General features: G+C 40.5%; 1 protein-coding gene across 2 annotated transcripts in view; it reads left to right on the top strand.

Moving 5' to 3' along the window:
• LOC109645414 (collagen alpha-1(XI) chain-like) overlaps positions 1–13240 on the top strand; it is a 77905-nt gene extending 64665 nt beyond the window's left edge. For both annotated transcript variants that reach the window (XM_069511231.1, XM_020111022.2), the window contains 21 exons: positions 138–191; positions 957–1010; positions 1118–1171; positions 1446–1499; positions 2608–2715; positions 2839–2892; positions 3140–3193; positions 3628–3681; positions 5161–5214; positions 6728–6835; positions 7076–7129; positions 7426–7479; positions 8109–8216; positions 8517–8570; positions 8656–8691; positions 8817–8870; positions 9272–9530; positions 10234–10346; positions 10476–10544; positions 10862–11095; positions 11929–13240. In XM_069511231.1, the coding sequence (XP_069367332.1) occupies positions 138–191; positions 957–1010; positions 1118–1171; positions 1446–1499; positions 2608–2715; positions 2839–2892; positions 3140–3193; positions 3628–3681; positions 5161–5214; positions 6728–6835; positions 7076–7129; positions 7426–7479; positions 8109–8216; positions 8517–8570; positions 8656–8691; positions 8817–8870; positions 9272–9530; positions 10234–10346; positions 10476–10544; positions 10862–11095; positions 11929–12075 (1830 nt within the window). In that variant the 3' untranslated portion in view covers positions 12076–13240. The remainder of the gene's footprint in view (positions 1–137; positions 192–956; positions 1011–1117; positions 1172–1445; positions 1500–2607; positions 2716–2838; positions 2893–3139; positions 3194–3627; positions 3682–5160; positions 5215–6727; positions 6836–7075; positions 7130–7425; positions 7480–8108; positions 8217–8516; positions 8571–8655; positions 8692–8816; positions 8871–9271; positions 9531–10233; positions 10347–10475; positions 10545–10861; positions 11096–11928) is intronic.
• Positions 13241–16955: the final 3715 nt, after the last annotated feature.

Raw genomic sequence — 16955 nt, 5'->3', positions numbered from 1 at the left:
AAAAGCCCACTATTCAATACACATCGTCTGAGCGCACCTGGTAATGAGCTGAAAAATATATTTATGCTCTCGTCTTGTGTGTGGACTCTTCAATGTGCAGTTTTTGTTGTTCTGAAGAGCATTTGTCTTTTTCTCAGGGTTTGCCCGGCCCTCCCGGTGAGAAGGGAGAGAATGGAGACGTCGGAGCGATGGTGAGCTTTGGTCTTTCTCTTGCAGGAATTCACATTGTTTGCACGTACAACCTGGTGAGGTGGGAAATTGTTCTGATTGTTCTGAAGTTTTTGGCCGGTGGCGGAGTTTGGCAACGCTATCCCTCACTTGGCAGATGTTTTTGAAGCCTTTGAAAGATGTTTCGACACAATTCACAAAATACACATTTCAGCCGGTGAAAACTTTGCATTCTCTTTTTTTAAATAATGTGTTTCCCTTCTATCATTTATTTCTTTTGTCAGTACAATAAAAGTACAAAGGCAGTATTTTTGAAGTATTTTGAACGTGGGTTTGATTTTCAAACATATTTCACACCTGCAGAACAAGCGCACTCAGTGCATCCTCATCTGTGTCTGACTGTGTTCACATAGTCATATCTTAGGTCTAGTCTTTGAAATTCTGAACCAAATGAGTTTTATGTTTTTGTCACAGTTGCTGCCAAGACATCGTGTGTTGCCAGGAAACACACAGGTTGTCATTCACATGCACAGCTTTTCTGCAGCAGGTGTCATCTAAACAAAACGTTCTGAAAATAATTAAATTGAAATGTGCATTTCCTTTAATAGCTGCCATGACATGGCTTTTTTCTTACCAAGATTTATGTTTTGGAAAAAAAACATTACTTTAGCACCTGGTGCTTTTAAATTTATTTGGGAGGTAGAACATACATTTCCTTTAGAGTATATATATTGCTTGTGGCACCTTGCTGTTTTGGACAGAGACTAAATTCAGTTTTCTTCTGACAGGGTCCACCTGGTCCTCCAGGCCCCAGAGGTCCTCAAGGTTCCAGCGGAGCCAATGTAAGTTTCAATTCTTTCTTCAGACTCAACATTTTATCAATTGAAACTTCAAAAATGTCTGTGAATCTAAAATCTAATGAACTGATGCCAGTGTAATTGATCCACAGGGTGCACAAGGTCCTCCCGGTGGTATCGGTTCAATGGGAGGTGTCGGTGAGAAGGTAAGAACTGGTGATATTTTTTTATGTTAGTACTTCCTAGCTTCTAAAGACATACTCCTTTCATTTACTTCAGTATTGTCTTTGTCAATATAAGTGACTTCCGCATAATGTTTTTCTTTCTGCTTCTGAAGGACATATTTTTTCTGCCGTGCGATAAAATGTGTGTTTGAAATAGAAGTAGAAGAGTCTAACCTAAAGCACTGACTAGACTGATAAAACTCCTGAATGTAATTTAATGGGTTTGTGCTGTTTCACATTTACTCTGTCTCAACAGGGAGAAACCGGAGAGGCTGGAAACCCAGGATCACCTGGAGAGCCTGGTATTGGGGTAAGTACACCATTGTGCCTAAGTTTCATCTTGGAGAAAATGAAAAGCAACCGATGATTTCTAAATGTGTAAACAGTATTTAAAAGTAGAAAGCCTCCTGCCTTGTTTCCTCGTGTACAATTCTCCCCACAAGCAGCTGCTTGAATTCAGGCTGATGTGCAGTAATCCTTGCAACCTGTGGGCTTCTCGGCAGATAATTAACTCGGCCACATTTGGATACCTCTGCTGCTGGTGTCATTAATCCAAAGTCCTATACCAGGCTGTTAATAGAGGCAAAAGTCAGAATAGCCCGTGAGGCATTTCACCACAAGAGCATAAATGACAGGAATTTCATTTCATCATGCACCTGGCAGCATGACGTGCATAAAATCTGTGTCACGATGCTGCATATTGTGCTCGCCTGCAAACCGCCTCTTCTTTTTACATCTCAGTCGCACAAATAAGGATAAAGTATTCACAGTAGGCGGCCTGATATATTGAATATCTCACATCAGAGCAGTGCCATCGATTCAGACTAAGCAGTAGAGATCTGCTGTGTACACCAGGGAGGCTTCTCCTTAGTTCGGGGGCACGGGCCAGTCGCCCCCGTCGACTCCTCCTGAGTCCATCAGGTTGTATTGACGTATCCGTCTGCCGCCACGCGTCTGTTTACAGTGACAGATAGAGCCGGTGTTGCACGTCACACGCGGATCAATTTCAAAGGTGCCATGCTGGCATCGACTAGAGAAGCACTCGGCTCTAATAAGCCAACTAACGATTCTGGGCTTGTAATTATGTTTCAGCTGCTGGTCTGAGTCATGGCCAACAATTTAAGACATCGTGTCAGCAATTACTAGATATTGGAGCGATGAGCGGTGTAATCATTTATTAGATGAAAAAATAATTTACTACAGAGGATGATCCTAAAGGTTCATCTTAGCTTCTTTTTTCTCCAAAGTCATGCTTTGAGTTCTCAGAGTCCGCTTGGTGCGTTTTTTTGATGCCAGCTGGAGTGACGGATCTGATAAAACATTTGTCTCACGCCTCATTTAGCACGATGTTGTCAAAGTCGTGTTGTGCCCTCACGTGGTCTACATGCTCACAAGCCTGTGATGCTTGTTTTTCTCAGGGCCCCAGAGGAGAGACCGGTGAGAAGGGAGAATCTGGCCCTCCAGGAGCTGCTGGACCCGCCGGTCCCCGCGGACCCTCTGGAGATGATGGTCCCAAGGGTAACCCTGTACGTCACACACACACACACAGCCATGTCTGATGCATTATTAGAGCTCTCTGTGAATTCTCAGTCAAACTTTCCTCAGTGATGTGATGTCAAAGATCAACCTGTGTCTCAATCTGTCCACAGGGTCCTGTCGGATTCCCAGGAGACCCAGGTCCCCCTGGTGAGCCTGGTGCTGCTGTAAGTGTTGAATTTGACCAGTCTAAAGTTGGCGTTTCATGTTAAGGGCATTATAACAATGAGTGAGCATTAAATTCATTTTCTTTGTGCTTCATTAACTTTTGAGAAGACATTAGTCATTTTACTGTTTCTGGATTTCGTTATATTTTGCAAGAGGTTTTTGAATTATTTTTGAGGGAAGAAATATATTGATTCAAGTTAAGTTTTTTATTTTTTTATTTTTTGACTAATTTCTGTGTTTTTTTAGGGTCTTGACGGTTTAGCAGGGGACAAAGGAGATGATGGAGATGCCGGTCAACCTGTAAGTCAAGCAGACGTCTAAACTTGTTGAAAACTTTCCGAGTAAAGATATTAAAAACTTTGGCCATTCACATTCTGCTTCTCAGAACAATTTCCTGTGTGCTCAATGATGTGGGAGAATAGAGGGAAATTCACTCCTTAATGTTTGCCATAACCTGAATAAGCAGAATCAAAATGTATGAAAGAAATAGCAGTAATGGAAATAAATCTTGTATCTGTGCCTTTTGAAATCACATTGGTAGTTTATTGTTCATTTGTAATTCTGTGATACTAAAAAGTACAAGGCTGTAAATGTAGCAACAATATGGTGATGGAGTCCGAAGGAGAACCTAACAGAATCTAATCAATGAAAATAAATTCTACAAATGTAGAGACAAGCGTCTTCAGTTTTTTGTGAACTTTGTGAAATTAAGTTTTATGTCTTCTGGACTTCAGGGTCCTCCTGGTCCATCTGGTGAGGCTGGCGTACCAGGACCTCCCGGCAAACGGGTGAGTACTTTCCCAAAAGTGATGCATGTGATAAAAAGCGTGATAAAATAATTAATGATAGAAATCAATCAAGTGGGGGACAATGACATATTGCGACTTTGACGGCCAGTATTGTGAAAGCAGTAGCTCCACTGCTGCGACTGTCAGGAAATTAACTTGTCACTTTAATTTCTGGCTCTCGATGCCCTTCTGTCACATCAGACTTGAGCTGAGATTATTCAATTTCTCTGGTGCAGCGTTTTTTACGATACCTTCCATTTACACTAATAATGTTTTACAGTTGGCAATAAAGCATGCCATCTTTGTACTGTATGGGAGGATGGCGAAATGAAATGAAAAGAAAGAAGAGAGATTTATATTTAAAGTTATTTTATTCTCGTCTGTTGAGTAGTTCAGCAGAAATGTCGCTCAAAAAAAGTTTAAATCATTCTCCGGAGCATCAACATCAACCAGAGTTGAAAAGAAAATGACTAATTATAAATTGTAGCAGAACTTCTTTCTACTTTCTGCTTTTGTATTGCGAGTACTACTTCTAACAAGCTGTATGTAAAGTAGCTAAAACTAGCCCCGACTTGGCCAAATACAATAATAAACTACTTGGTTGTTAGCGATGCATCGATATTAATCATCTAATGTGAGGTATAATCATTTATTGTACATTCATATGGGCAAGCACACGTCTTTAATATTGTCAGTAGATTTTTCTTACTTTTGCTGCAGTAGGATTGATTTTAGATGCAGGTCTGGGACGTTGATTGTAGGTTTTTAAAACGCTGGCATAGTAAACATTTCTTAGTTCCAGGATTTGGATTCTAAGGGGGGGTATCCAGGTGACGGCGGCTACAAAACAAATTAGAGCCCAGGTCCATGTCCATATTAATGGAGTTTGTGATATGATTTTTCATCCTTCACCACCGTTATTCTGAGTTAGTCTCTTTCCCCAATATCTCTTCTAAATTGACTCAGGTTCGGTGTTCATTGATGCATGTGGCCGCTTGACTACATTAGCACACGCACGCACATTCAGCACACATCCACTAATGCACAAACACAGTTGGCGAGGCTCATAACCTACATTGAAGACGGACGGCTTTTGTTTGGTCTGTTTGATTATGGTGTCTAATGGCAAATGACAGCCCACTTTCAAGGTTCTGACCAGAGGCTGTTTGGTGAATATGCTGATGTGCTTTTAGCCCAGTGTGTTTGAAATGTAGGGCAATTTGCCTGCACTGATGTCGTGTGGCCCCACATAACCTTCTCTCTTTGCAAAGACTGAAGGTCAGAGAATATTCAGCTGGACGGTCAGAGTGTGCACAAAATTCCTGCATGCCAGGTTTGATCACACAGGACCTGTGTTGTGTTCTTTTCAGTAGGTTGTAAAAGGTTTTACAGTGAATGTGTGTGTTAATTCCATTAATGTGTTGTTTATGTTAAGAATTCATGTCTAAGTTTTAATGGCTTTGTTGTTATTCTTTTTAGGGACCTCTAGGAAAAACAGGTCAGGAGGGCAAACAGGGAGAGAAGGGATCCAAGGTAAGTCACTAACATAATTACATGTGATTCTAATTCTTGGGGGGATCACAGTTAAACGGATAAATATGGGGAAGCAAAGAAATGCAGCTGAATCGTTTTTACAATGATAACATCACATCAAGGAGAATTAAATCAGGTCAGTGAAGAAATATTAGCACTTATAATATATTATCAGTTCAAATTCAAATTCAGTTCAAGTCGACAAAAGTGAAGAATTCACATTTGAACATCTGAACTACAAAAGAAAATCTGTCAAACCTTCGTAGAATCAATCAGACTTCTATTCTGTCTGGTTCCATCCAAGAAAAAAAAAAGGTATGGACGAGTGACTGGTCACATTTTCTATTTATTACATTTTTTAAATAAATAAATTGTGTGTATAATCAGTCCTGGAATGGTTTTATTTTCAAGAAATATTGAAGGATTTCTTTTGTTTGCAGATTTAGTGCTGTAAATCCATCAGTACATTTCAACATAAAGCATTCAGCAGTAGTTACTCTTTACAACCTGAAGTTGTTTTAAATATATTGAAAAATATGAAAAAAAATGTTATGATCGATTTCAAGCTGATAACCTAGAGCGCAAAACAACACCCGTTCAAACCCGTTCTTTGTTGAAGTTTGCAGCGTGTTTGATTTCTTTGTTAAAATCCATGTGTTTACACAGTTGAAGAGCATCAAATAGGAGCTGTCTCTGTGAGGCTTAAAGAAACCGCTTGTCTTCAAATCAGATGGTTCAAAGAAACGCTCAGACAGAAACCTGTCGAATCTCAAACACGGCCTCTTCTGTTGTTTCTCCATGTCTTTATTCCTCTTCTTCACAAATTCACACTGTGAGAGCGAACACACACACACACGATGACGCTCATTCCATCCACATTGAGGATTAGAGTTGACATGATGAGACAAGACAAAGTCTGGGTGGCGATTCCTAAGTGACACATCCAGGCATAATTGGTTGTCACTTTAATCCCGTCCTTATCTCCGAGTTGATATGACATCTGTGGAAATTCAATACATTGAGAAAATGCTGTTCCTGCTCAGAGACAGTAGATGAGTTGTGGTAACATTTGATTTGTGCGGATGGTACAAATTCTGGATTCCTTCTAATCTGAGGTTTTGTTAGAGGAAAACATGATATCGATCAATGTGACTCCAGAATACAAGATTGCTTTCATTATTAATTACTGTCAGACGTATGCGACATTTATTGTGACGTGTGTGGTTCAGGGATCATAGAACGTTTCTGGCATTATAAATTACTGTATTAAAGGAATGATGTGGAGTTTTTGACCACTAGTAGCGCTGTGGAGCAAAGACTGTAAGAGCGGGTTCTCATTTGTTTGCATCTCAAACCGAGACGAAAGAAAAAATGCCTTTAGTGTTTGTTCGGCCTCAAGGACACACACAACACATATTGATGACAAACAGTAAATACAAGATTAATATGTATAGAAGTGAATTCTATTGACCATGAAAAGGGAATTTTCTGACACCGTCCCTTTGATTAACAGGGAGAAGCTGGAGCAGAGGGACCTGTTGGCAAAACCGGACCTGTGGGACCTCAGGGTCCAAACGGAAAGTCTGGTCCTGAGGGACTCCGTGGAATCCCTGGCCCTGTTGTGAGTAGATTGTGGTGATAGAAAAACTTTGGTGTCAAATATTGAATAATTAGAATGGAAGAATTAAAGGTTTAGTGTGTAAGATTCAGGTGAAAGGATCTATTGGCAGAAATTTAATGTAGAATAATCCTCATGATGTTTTCACTCATTCATTTCATCTAAATTGTATGAATTGTAGTTTTCTTTACCCCACAAAAGGCCCTTTATACTAAGAATAATTTGTTATTCCCTTTTTCTCAGGGTGAACAAGGCCTCCCTGGTGCTTCTGGTCAGGACGGCCCTCCTGGACCTCTCGTAAGACGTTTTCTTCCACCTCCCAACTAGAAACCTGTCAAACCTGCATCGACTCATTGCACAAAGCTTGTTATTGTAAAAGTCAAGAAATGTGCTGAATGTAAAATACAGCAGGACTATAGCTGCCCACTCCTCATTACAAAATGTCTGTCTGCTACTTGCTGTCTTGTTTGCAGCCGTTGCAGGACAGAAGCAGAATAGTCGTCCTGAATGCACAGCTCTGCTCCGGCTGTAAAATAATGCAAACTCATGTCACTGTCAGCGCTGCCTGATGAACTGATCCCCTCTCTCCATAGGGACCCCCTGGACTTCCTGGTATGAAAGGTGACTCTGGATACAAGGGGGAGAAGGCAAGAACGTTATTATGATGCTAATCTCAAATTGCTTCACTGTGTATTTCTCATATCTGCTTATGCACCTTATCTGAAGCCTCCAAAGTAAGCAAACGTCCAGGCCTGTTGCCTCTATCTCTTTGTTCGCTCTGTCCCAGTGAGACCATGAAAGCCTCTGCTCTGTGAGGAGTTTTTCACACAGCCATTTGATGCAGTGGATGAATATGTATAGGTCCAATAATATCATCTTTGTAATGGTCATTGGTCTAATGCCAGCATGCAGTAGTCAGATGCAGATTGCCATAACTCTGCACAGCAGCAGGTGCCGAGACAGACCACTATTGTTAAATATGACGACCACTATAAACACTCGAATTATTTATAGGCAGAAATAAGAGTGTGTGTGTGAGGTCGTGTGGCGTTGTGCGGCGTTGTGCAGGAAGCCGGAGGTGAATTAGCATTTTTGTTTTACTAGAGTAAAATGGCTTTTACTTTCTACTGGTGATAAATGAGCAAAAATTACATTTCCGTGGATTTGAAAATTGCTTTCTGTCGGACGGATAATTGGAAAATATTGTTTTTGGTGTCTGCTTTTTGTTTCGATGCTGTTTTTGTCTCACTCCCTGTTCTTTCTTTTTTTTCTCCAGGGTCATCCAGGTTTAATTGGTTTGATCGGACCCCCTGGTGAGTCCGGAGAGAAGGGAGACAGAGGTCTGCCTGGACCTCAGGGATCTACAGGTGGCAAGGGTGATGCTGTAAGTCAGTCTCTGTCAGGCAGACAGTGCTTTCAGGGTTTTTTGTGAATGCTGAAAAAATGCAGTATACACTGTTTAAAGAGTTTTTATGTTATGCACTCAGTCTGTATATTTGTTTATTTTATGTAAATGTGCGCCCTATTCTTATTCACTGTATATGAATATTTAAAATATACTTGTGTATCATATTCAACCTTGTCCTCATCAAACTCGAAGACATTTTGGACAAACACATCGATCAAACATCATCTTAAATGAAATCTCCATTGGCTGGATTCTGACTCTGTTATCTGTTATCAGGGTACTGGTGGTCCCCACGGGCCTCTCGGGCCTCCTGGTCCCCCTGGTATTCCTGTAAGTTCCACCTCCTCTCAGTTAAACGTGTATTTTTGCACTCTGTTAAATCACAACTTGCTCACATGTTAATGTTTGTCAACAGGGCGCTCAAGGACAGAAGGGATCCAAGGGATCATCCGTGAGTCAACTCAAAGTTTCCATCATTTTCAGTGTTTTATAACATTCATCTGGAAATACGTGTAAGCATGGGTTCCCTTTGTGTTTGTGTCGGTGATATTTGATGTCTTTCTTTTCTTTTGTCAGGGTTCAACTGGTCAGAAGGGAGACACTGGACTGATTGGACCTCCTGGACCTCCTGTACGTTTCCTGTTCAATCATCTTAACGTGCAACAATAATAATATGATCAGAAAATACCTAATAGATAACAATACATGATAAATCATCATTAATCTTGAATTATCAACTATAATTTTCTTAAAACCTTTTCTCGAATACAAACAGGTGCTTTTTTCTGCTTTGTATCTTTGCAAATTTAATGTGTTTGGATTTTAAATGGTTAAACAAACATTCTGAAGACGTCACTCAGGTAATGTGAACTAGTAATTGATTTTGTTGGAAAATAATTGACGGATAAACTGATTGTGAAAATGACCACGTAGATTTATTTCATCCTGGGACACTCGTTGCGTTGACAAAGACGATTCATGCAGAGAAAATCTCTATAAATAATCCTTGACCTTTTACCTTTGCGCTTCAGGGTCCACCTGGTGACATCATCCAGCCGCTGCCCATGCAGCACTCCAGAAAGACGAGACGTCAGGCTGAGATGCAGGGAGACGAGGCGCTGTCTGACTACGGCGTGGACGGTGTGGGCATGGAGGGAATGGAGGACGTCTTTGGATCCCTCAACAACCTCAAACAAGACATTGAGCGCATGAAGTTCCCAATGGGCACCCAGGACAATCCTGCCAGGACCTGCAATGACCTGCACCTCAGTCAGCCCGACTTCCCAGATGGTAAAACGACGACCATCACCACCTCTAACCAGTGTCTTCTCAATGTCCAGCTACCAAAGTCCAGAAAATTCTGACGCGCTAACCCGAGTCCCATTTAGATCAGAGGAGTTAGGCTTTGAAAACATCCGAATGTGGTTCTGGATCTTTGTGCACAGGGTTTTGTCTCCCAGCCTGTTTTTTGTCTCTCAGCCTGTTTTACAAACTGTCAAAATATTAACTTTACTTCAATGTAAAACCAAGAAAAGGAGAAAAATCTGGACTCATCAAATGTTTGGCTTGTGGCAAATGATTGATCAACTCAAATCAGCTGCTAATTAATTAATTCAATCAATGACGGTCACTTATTTCTTGGAGATGATGGAAAAAGATGAATTCAGCCTTGAGACAATGATTTTCAGTCGAGACTCTTTGATACGGCGCAGAGTCAATGATCATTGTTCAAGAACTAATCGACACAGAAGTGCACAGAGTTTATAATATATCGCTCTATATGGAAACTGACATAACCCCATAGCTCATTTCTTTCCCTACATCTTTTTCCCCGTTAACACTCTCCCATGTGGAAACCTGGAATTCATAACACCACAGTCTGTTTTGGAAATAGTTGAGCAATCTTGTCAAGGACGACGATGTGAAAATTGAATGACAGCGGCCTCAACTTTCCGTCTTTTGTCCTCGTCTCATGGCTGCGTTTCTCCCCCAGGTGAATACTGGATCGATCCAAATCAGGGCTGCATAGGAGACGCCATCAAAGTGCTCTGCAACTTCACAGCAGGGGGAGAAACGTGCATCTACCCAGATAAGAAATCCACAGGAGTAAGTGAAAGGCTTCATCAGCACCTGATTAAAACAGAACCGATATTTTTTGCTCTCTGAATTCTGTGAAAAGTTTAAAAAGCTCTGCACAGTAACCGTCAGGATCACATGTTTTGTTTTGTGTTGTAGGTTAGAATATCCAACTGGCCCAAGGAGTCTCCAGGTTCATGGTTCAGTGAATTTAAACGTGGCAAAATTGTGAGTCAACCCCGACGACTTCTTATTTTCTTTTTCATTACCTCCCAGCCGAACGCTCACGTCCATTTTAGATGCATTTTTCCATTTTTCTGCTTCATCACTTAGTCTCATTTACAGTAACTCTCACTGATCCCTCTCCTCCTCTGTCATACTTCTCCTCCCTTTACCCTTTTCATCCTTTCTTGTCTTCATTTTCTCTTTCCTTCACCCTGACCTTTCCTCGCTGCATCTTTTTATTTATCGTCTATCTGCTTCTTTCTTTACCACTTGTCTCTCTATCTTTTCTTCTTTTCACTGTTTTTTTTATCCGTCCCTAGTTGAACTACGTCGACGTGGCGGAAAACACCATCAACACGGTGCAGATGACCTTCCTGAAGCTGCTCAGCTCCTCCGCAAGGCAGAACTTCACTTACATTTGCCATCAGTCTGTGGCCTGGTACGACGCCGACGCTGACAACTATGACAAGGCGCTGCGCTTCCTGGGCTCCAACGATGAGGAGATGTCGTACGACAATAATCCCTTCATCAAGCCGCTGACGGACGGCTGCTCGGTAAACATTGATTTCCTAACATTCTGTCTGCGGTGAAATCGTATTAATCCTCAAAAATATGGAGAAAAAATTTCACAAAATATCATTCGTAAACATAGAGACCCAAGAAATCCAATGGTAGAATCTGGACTCTTTGTACCAGCTGATCCAGTTTGATGCTCATTTGAATGGTTTGTATTTGAAAAGTGAGTCTGAGACGATTAAAACAAAACAAAAATACCAAATATTCACGGTTTACATTCTGAAATATAAATGTTTTATTTTCCTCTTTTTTTCTATAATATGAACTAGAATATTTGACTCTCGGTCAATAAATGAATCACTGACTATCGCTGAATTTAGAAACAGAACAAATATAGTTGCAGCCCGAATGGAATATGAAATATTTACTTTTTGTTGATTCATTGATGCAATTTTTACATTTTACAACAAATAAGGAAAGAAAGTTCCAACTTTAAATTATTTTTTAACTAAATCACACTTTCAATATTTAAAATGTTTACCAGTGGCCAAGATGACATCATCAAATATTTACATGTGCGTAAAAATGATGAAATATTTGAACTTGAGAAGCTGGAAACTGAGAATTTTTGGAATTTTTTAATGATAAATTACCTTGAATGTCAAATTTTTTGTTGATTACTTTTTATTGGTCAGTATGCAGCAATGAAAACAAAGTCAAATTCCTACTCATTCATAAACACAAGAAATCGAGTCCTGTCTTTAGATCCATCCATTTTCTGTACCTGCTATTTTCAAGGTCGTGGTTACTAAAACATACCTGGACCACTTTGTTAAATATCCTTGGTCTCGTTTGTCCCTCGTGTCCGCAGCTGAAGCAGGGCTATTCGAGGTCAGTGATGGAGATCAACACTCCTCGCATCGACCAGTTGCCCATCATTGACGTCATGCTGAATGACTTTGGGGACTCCAACCAGAGGTTCGGCTTCGAGGTCGGCCCCGTCTGTTTCCTCGGCTAGACACGCCCCTACTCCCGCTGAAGGACAGGGTCATATCAACACCCACATGCTGAGATCCGACATCCTTTTACCTTCTCTCCCCGCGAAGCAAAAAACCTGTGTTTTCTTTTGTTGCCGAGAAGATCCACTCAAGCCCGGAGAAGAAGTGTGCCCCCCCCAGGCCCTGTCATGAAAGCGCTGACCAGGGGAAACTGCTCCTCGCCCTTGTAGGGCCAGAATCACATGACTTTGAGTGACATCAGGAAAAGGGCATTTGATGCCGTGGCGGACAGTGGCGCACTTTCAGCAACAGAGAGAGGATCCACTCACCCCAAGCCCCATCCTCCCTCGTCCTCCCCCTCCCACCACGCCTCCCTCTCTGGATGCTCCAGGTGCTGCTCTGAATACAACCACAGAGGTGCTTTGTGCAGAATCACAAAACACTCCAGGTGCTACAAAAAGTGCTTTTGATAAAACTGTAATTATTATTATTATTTTGTACAATATTGTTCCTTTCCGAATCCACTCTAAAAACTTGCATGTGCCCCAGCTCTTTAAGTTTAAATAAATATTCGGTTCGCTATATTAGAAAAGTCTATAAATATATTTGATGTTTGTTGAGAACAAATTCGAGAAATGGTAGATTCGTGACGTAATTTGACAAAAGCTTAAAATTGTAAGTATAAAATAATCCTTTTGTAAATAATATAACTTTCATTATTTGACTTGTATGAGAACAAACAAAACTGGAACACGACACTTAACTCTAAAATCATTTTTGTCTTTTTTTTCATGTCATACCACATCGGTATGTCCATTAGGAAATTAAGCCATAATAATAAGATGAGATAGTAATATAAATATTGTAAGAAAAGGCTTATTCTTCCAGACAGACTTTATTCACCCTGATGTTATACCTCAGTTTCTTTTCAAAATGTGGACATATTTGGCTCCTCATCCCTCGTCCTTATATCTTGGAAACACAATCAAGTTTGAACATTATTTGTGGTGACTAACTAACAAAGAGAAAACATTTTTGTGTAGTTAAATTCATCCAGTTGTGTTTTTTTACACTAATTCACAAAAAAACGCTCCATTGAATTTTCTTCTTTGTAACTATGAACAAAATGTTTTCATGTGCCTTGAATTGTTCATTCCAAAAATATTAAAACTGGATTCTGAAACATGTCGGGTTGAATGTCTGTATTGTTGGCTGTGTAGAAATGATTCGTGCTCTTTTTGTGATTCTGCGCCGCCGCCGCCGCCGCCTCCTTATACGTATTACCTTCCTTCCGCCATGATAATTTAAGATTAGGAGGATTAGCTCTTCCAAGTGTTTGGGCTCATGTGAGTGATTGTGCTGAGCCCAGGGGCTGTGATCTCCTCCACTTTCCTCCCCCTGACTCAGATTTGACTTTGATCAAGATCTGTGTGCATCTCCTGAGCTCACAGCGATGCCAGCATAGACTCCAGAGCCGCTTTCAAACCTGTGTAATTACACTATGTTTACAATCTATGTACAACTGAAATAAATGTTTGGTGCTTTGCCCAATGCACACTGGTTTGCATTCACTTACACATGATCCTTTATCTGAATAGTGAGGGAATCACATCACTATAACTGATGTATTCAGCCAGTTTATGATGACGGTTAATCATACAGTGCATGTCTGTGTGTCAACACTGCATGACAACACTCCCCAGGCTGTGACGCTTCCTAATTGCTCTTTAATCAAACCACACGTCACACAAACTCACTCCAAAGTGCTACTGTCGCTTCAAAAGTGCAGTTTTTCATTAATTATCTCAACGTTCACATTGGCGATGTTCTGTGAAGGAGTTTCTAGGGGCTGCGGTCAAAAACATTGTTATGTGTGAGTGTTAAGCAACAGACAGCAGCACCATGCAGTTCTGTGTATTTATCCAACAAAAGCACTTAAGTAGATACTATGATAGTGAAGCATGCAAACCATCTGATTTTATAAAAAAAAAAACGATTGGACAGAAAATAAAGTATGACTTTCCATCACACTGAAAACAGTGTAATCCTTGTTTTCCTGTAGGAGCAGTTAAAGCAATAAGATGTAAAGGATTTGATCTATTAAATCTGCATCTATGGTTCTACGGTTTGGTTTTAGGTTTGGTCAGTTGTTTGTTTTCGGTCGGGAGATAAGTGAGCTGCAGCCTGTTATTATTTTTCAAGCTGATTTTTGTTTTGTTGTTGTTGTCGACAATGACACGACTCTGTCAAAGCTAAAAGCTCTTTAGTTTCCAAACGTCTCTGACACATCCTCTCTGGTTTGCCAAGTACATAAAACATGTAATGGCAGACTTTATGCTCTCGTAAAATGTTATTACAGTGTCAAAAGCAACAACAGACCATTGCCCACCATTAAATATTTATGTACCCTTGCCTAATGTCAACTTGTCAGGAGATCCTCGGAGTGGTGGGTCTTTTTCAAAGAGGTGATTTGGAAGCAAAGGATGACGACTCATAAACATGAAGTTAATGTTTTGTTAATGAGATTTTAACAAACTATTTGTCTCAGATCTGCTGGTTTCAACTAATCTGGTTCACTTTTTCTGCCTCGACACCAGTGACAGCTGTGACAGTATCCAGCTGCAGCCGGGGGAAACCTGAAGGACAAACAGGATCAGGAAGTTCAGCCTCCAAATCTGTTTTGTGGGTTGTGGTTTAGGACGAGGGTTACAGATAAGTGGTTATGATATTCGCCGTCGTTTGAGTAGGTTTAGTTTGTATGAGGTGTAATTTGTAGGGACCACAAGGCTGCAGTTGTTTGAGTTGTCCATCCATCCGTCCAAAAATACTGTATATGTACGTAAAGATGTCTGCCCGTCTAATTCGGGACACAAACGTAGAGTCAAGGATGAATGAAAAGACATTTGTTGGTCAAAGGTAAAGGTCACTGCGACCTAAAACTTGTTTTCCAGAACTCAAGAACTACACAATGATTATGACAAAACTAAACAATCCAGATACCTTTTAAGTCTTCACTATATATTATTTTTGTGAGAACGAACTAATACAACTAAAACTTGAATGGTTAGCCGAAGAATATATCCATGAGGTGGTCACTACTGTGCTCGTAGTATGAGCAGTATTTGAAAATTTTGAATCTAAAAATGAATCTCTATTTTCCGTGTTTTGCAAAATATTCACATTAGAGATAAAGATATAAGAAATACTTTTAACCTACACATAAAAAAACATTTTGACTTTCATGAGAACTGGTGGAATTGTTTTCATTCCGTATGAATCATTACATCTGTTCGTAGAATTCTGTGTGTACTTGTTAAACCTGCATGCTGTCACCATGTTCGGTCAGGGAAAGCACATATGGTCATGACTAATCTCGAAGTTTGGGAGCCCAACAGTTTGGTCTCATTTTTAAATTACTACACAGCCACCTGTTTTTCATCGTTGAAAGCAGAACAACATGTTGTGTTGCAGAGTCCAAGCAAGTAATAGAAAATGAGGCTGGAGTGCAATGAGCGGATTTTGCTGGTGGCACGACTGCTTGCTTATAATTTACAAACGTATCCACTTCAATAACCTGGCGTAAACCCAGCCGGTCACAATCTGATCCCAAATAACTCTGTCAGAATGTAAGAGCTGCTTTGGGCTACAGTCACATCTGATTCCAAAAGGAAGAAACCAGAGGAGGAGTTATTTTTCTATTCTTTGGAAATTCTCCCTCTGCAGTTCTTTCTTTCTCTTTCCATTGAATCCTCTCCTGTGTCATGAAGGGCTGGACTGAATTAAGCCAGAGGACAAGAACAATTCAAGTCTCAGATTATCTTTAAGATGATGGTTTTAAATCGGACGAAACTCAAATGCACCCAAACCCCAACACAAACAATCCAAAAAAACATATTTCAACACACTTATTCACTTACTTTTACACAGTTACTTCTTATTGCAGGTGTTTCTACATAAAGTTTCAGTGTGTAGGAATAAGTGACATCTAGTGGTGAGGTCACATGTTGCAGTTGGATACCCGTCACCTAATTCTCACCTTCCAAGCATGAAGGAGAACCTACCTACTTTTGATTTGTGTATCGATAAACGGAAATGGTTTTAAAATACATCTCTAACAGTCGGTTTTCAGGTTTAATTTTGTTTATTCATGTAGAACTCAGAAACTGGCCTCCAGTGAGTATCTGTACCACATACTACTCCAATCTTTAGACCTTTACTGTGTTTTTTTAACACAGCAAATTGTACTGTGACGACACATTTGGCCAAAATTTCTCAAAAGTCAGGAAACTGTTCTGATACCAAGAGCTGGAGAAATGATGGAGGCAAAAGTTTGTAACTAAAGCAAAAGAGTAAAAACAAGTGTACAAGTTCCTGGATAAAGAAAGATGAAGGCAACTTGTGTAGTCAACACGATGATCTTTCAGGTTTCCGAAGAAAAATGCTGTAAACCATTTGTATTGACTCGTGTCTCCTTTATAGCAACTTTGTGTTCTTGATATTTTGCATTTGAACCACAGAGATACCCCGGGCTCAGCATGTGTCATAGCCAATTTGAGCTGGGATGAGCCACAAAGCGAGCTGAAGCTCCTGTTGTTGCTGGAGAGAAGCTGATCAGGAATGCAGGTCACGGCTCAAGACAGAAAACCCTTTGTTCAAGTGAGCCAAGAAACTTCTGTCTCCTACTGTCAAAGACACTCCTTGAGTTCAAGTATTCCCCTTTCAAACTGTTTCACTGGGAAACACTCCAACAATACTGTGTGCATCTTTGCACAATCCATCACTTCGCCCTATAACCTGCTGATGACTGCTGATCTGAAGACGGCCTGGGGACGCCACTAGCCCTTAGTGTCCAATTTATACTGTCCAGTATTGCCTGGAGCGCCCTGAAAAAGCTTAATAT

The sequence above is a fragment of the Paralichthys olivaceus genome, chromosome 16, assembly GCF_024713975.1.
Source record: "Paralichthys olivaceus isolate ysfri-2021 chromosome 16, ASM2471397v2, whole genome shotgun sequence".
Taxonomy (NCBI): Eukaryota; Metazoa; Chordata; class Actinopteri; order Pleuronectiformes; family Paralichthyidae; genus Paralichthys; species Paralichthys olivaceus.
This window is presented reverse-complemented; position numbering and strand designations above follow the sequence as displayed.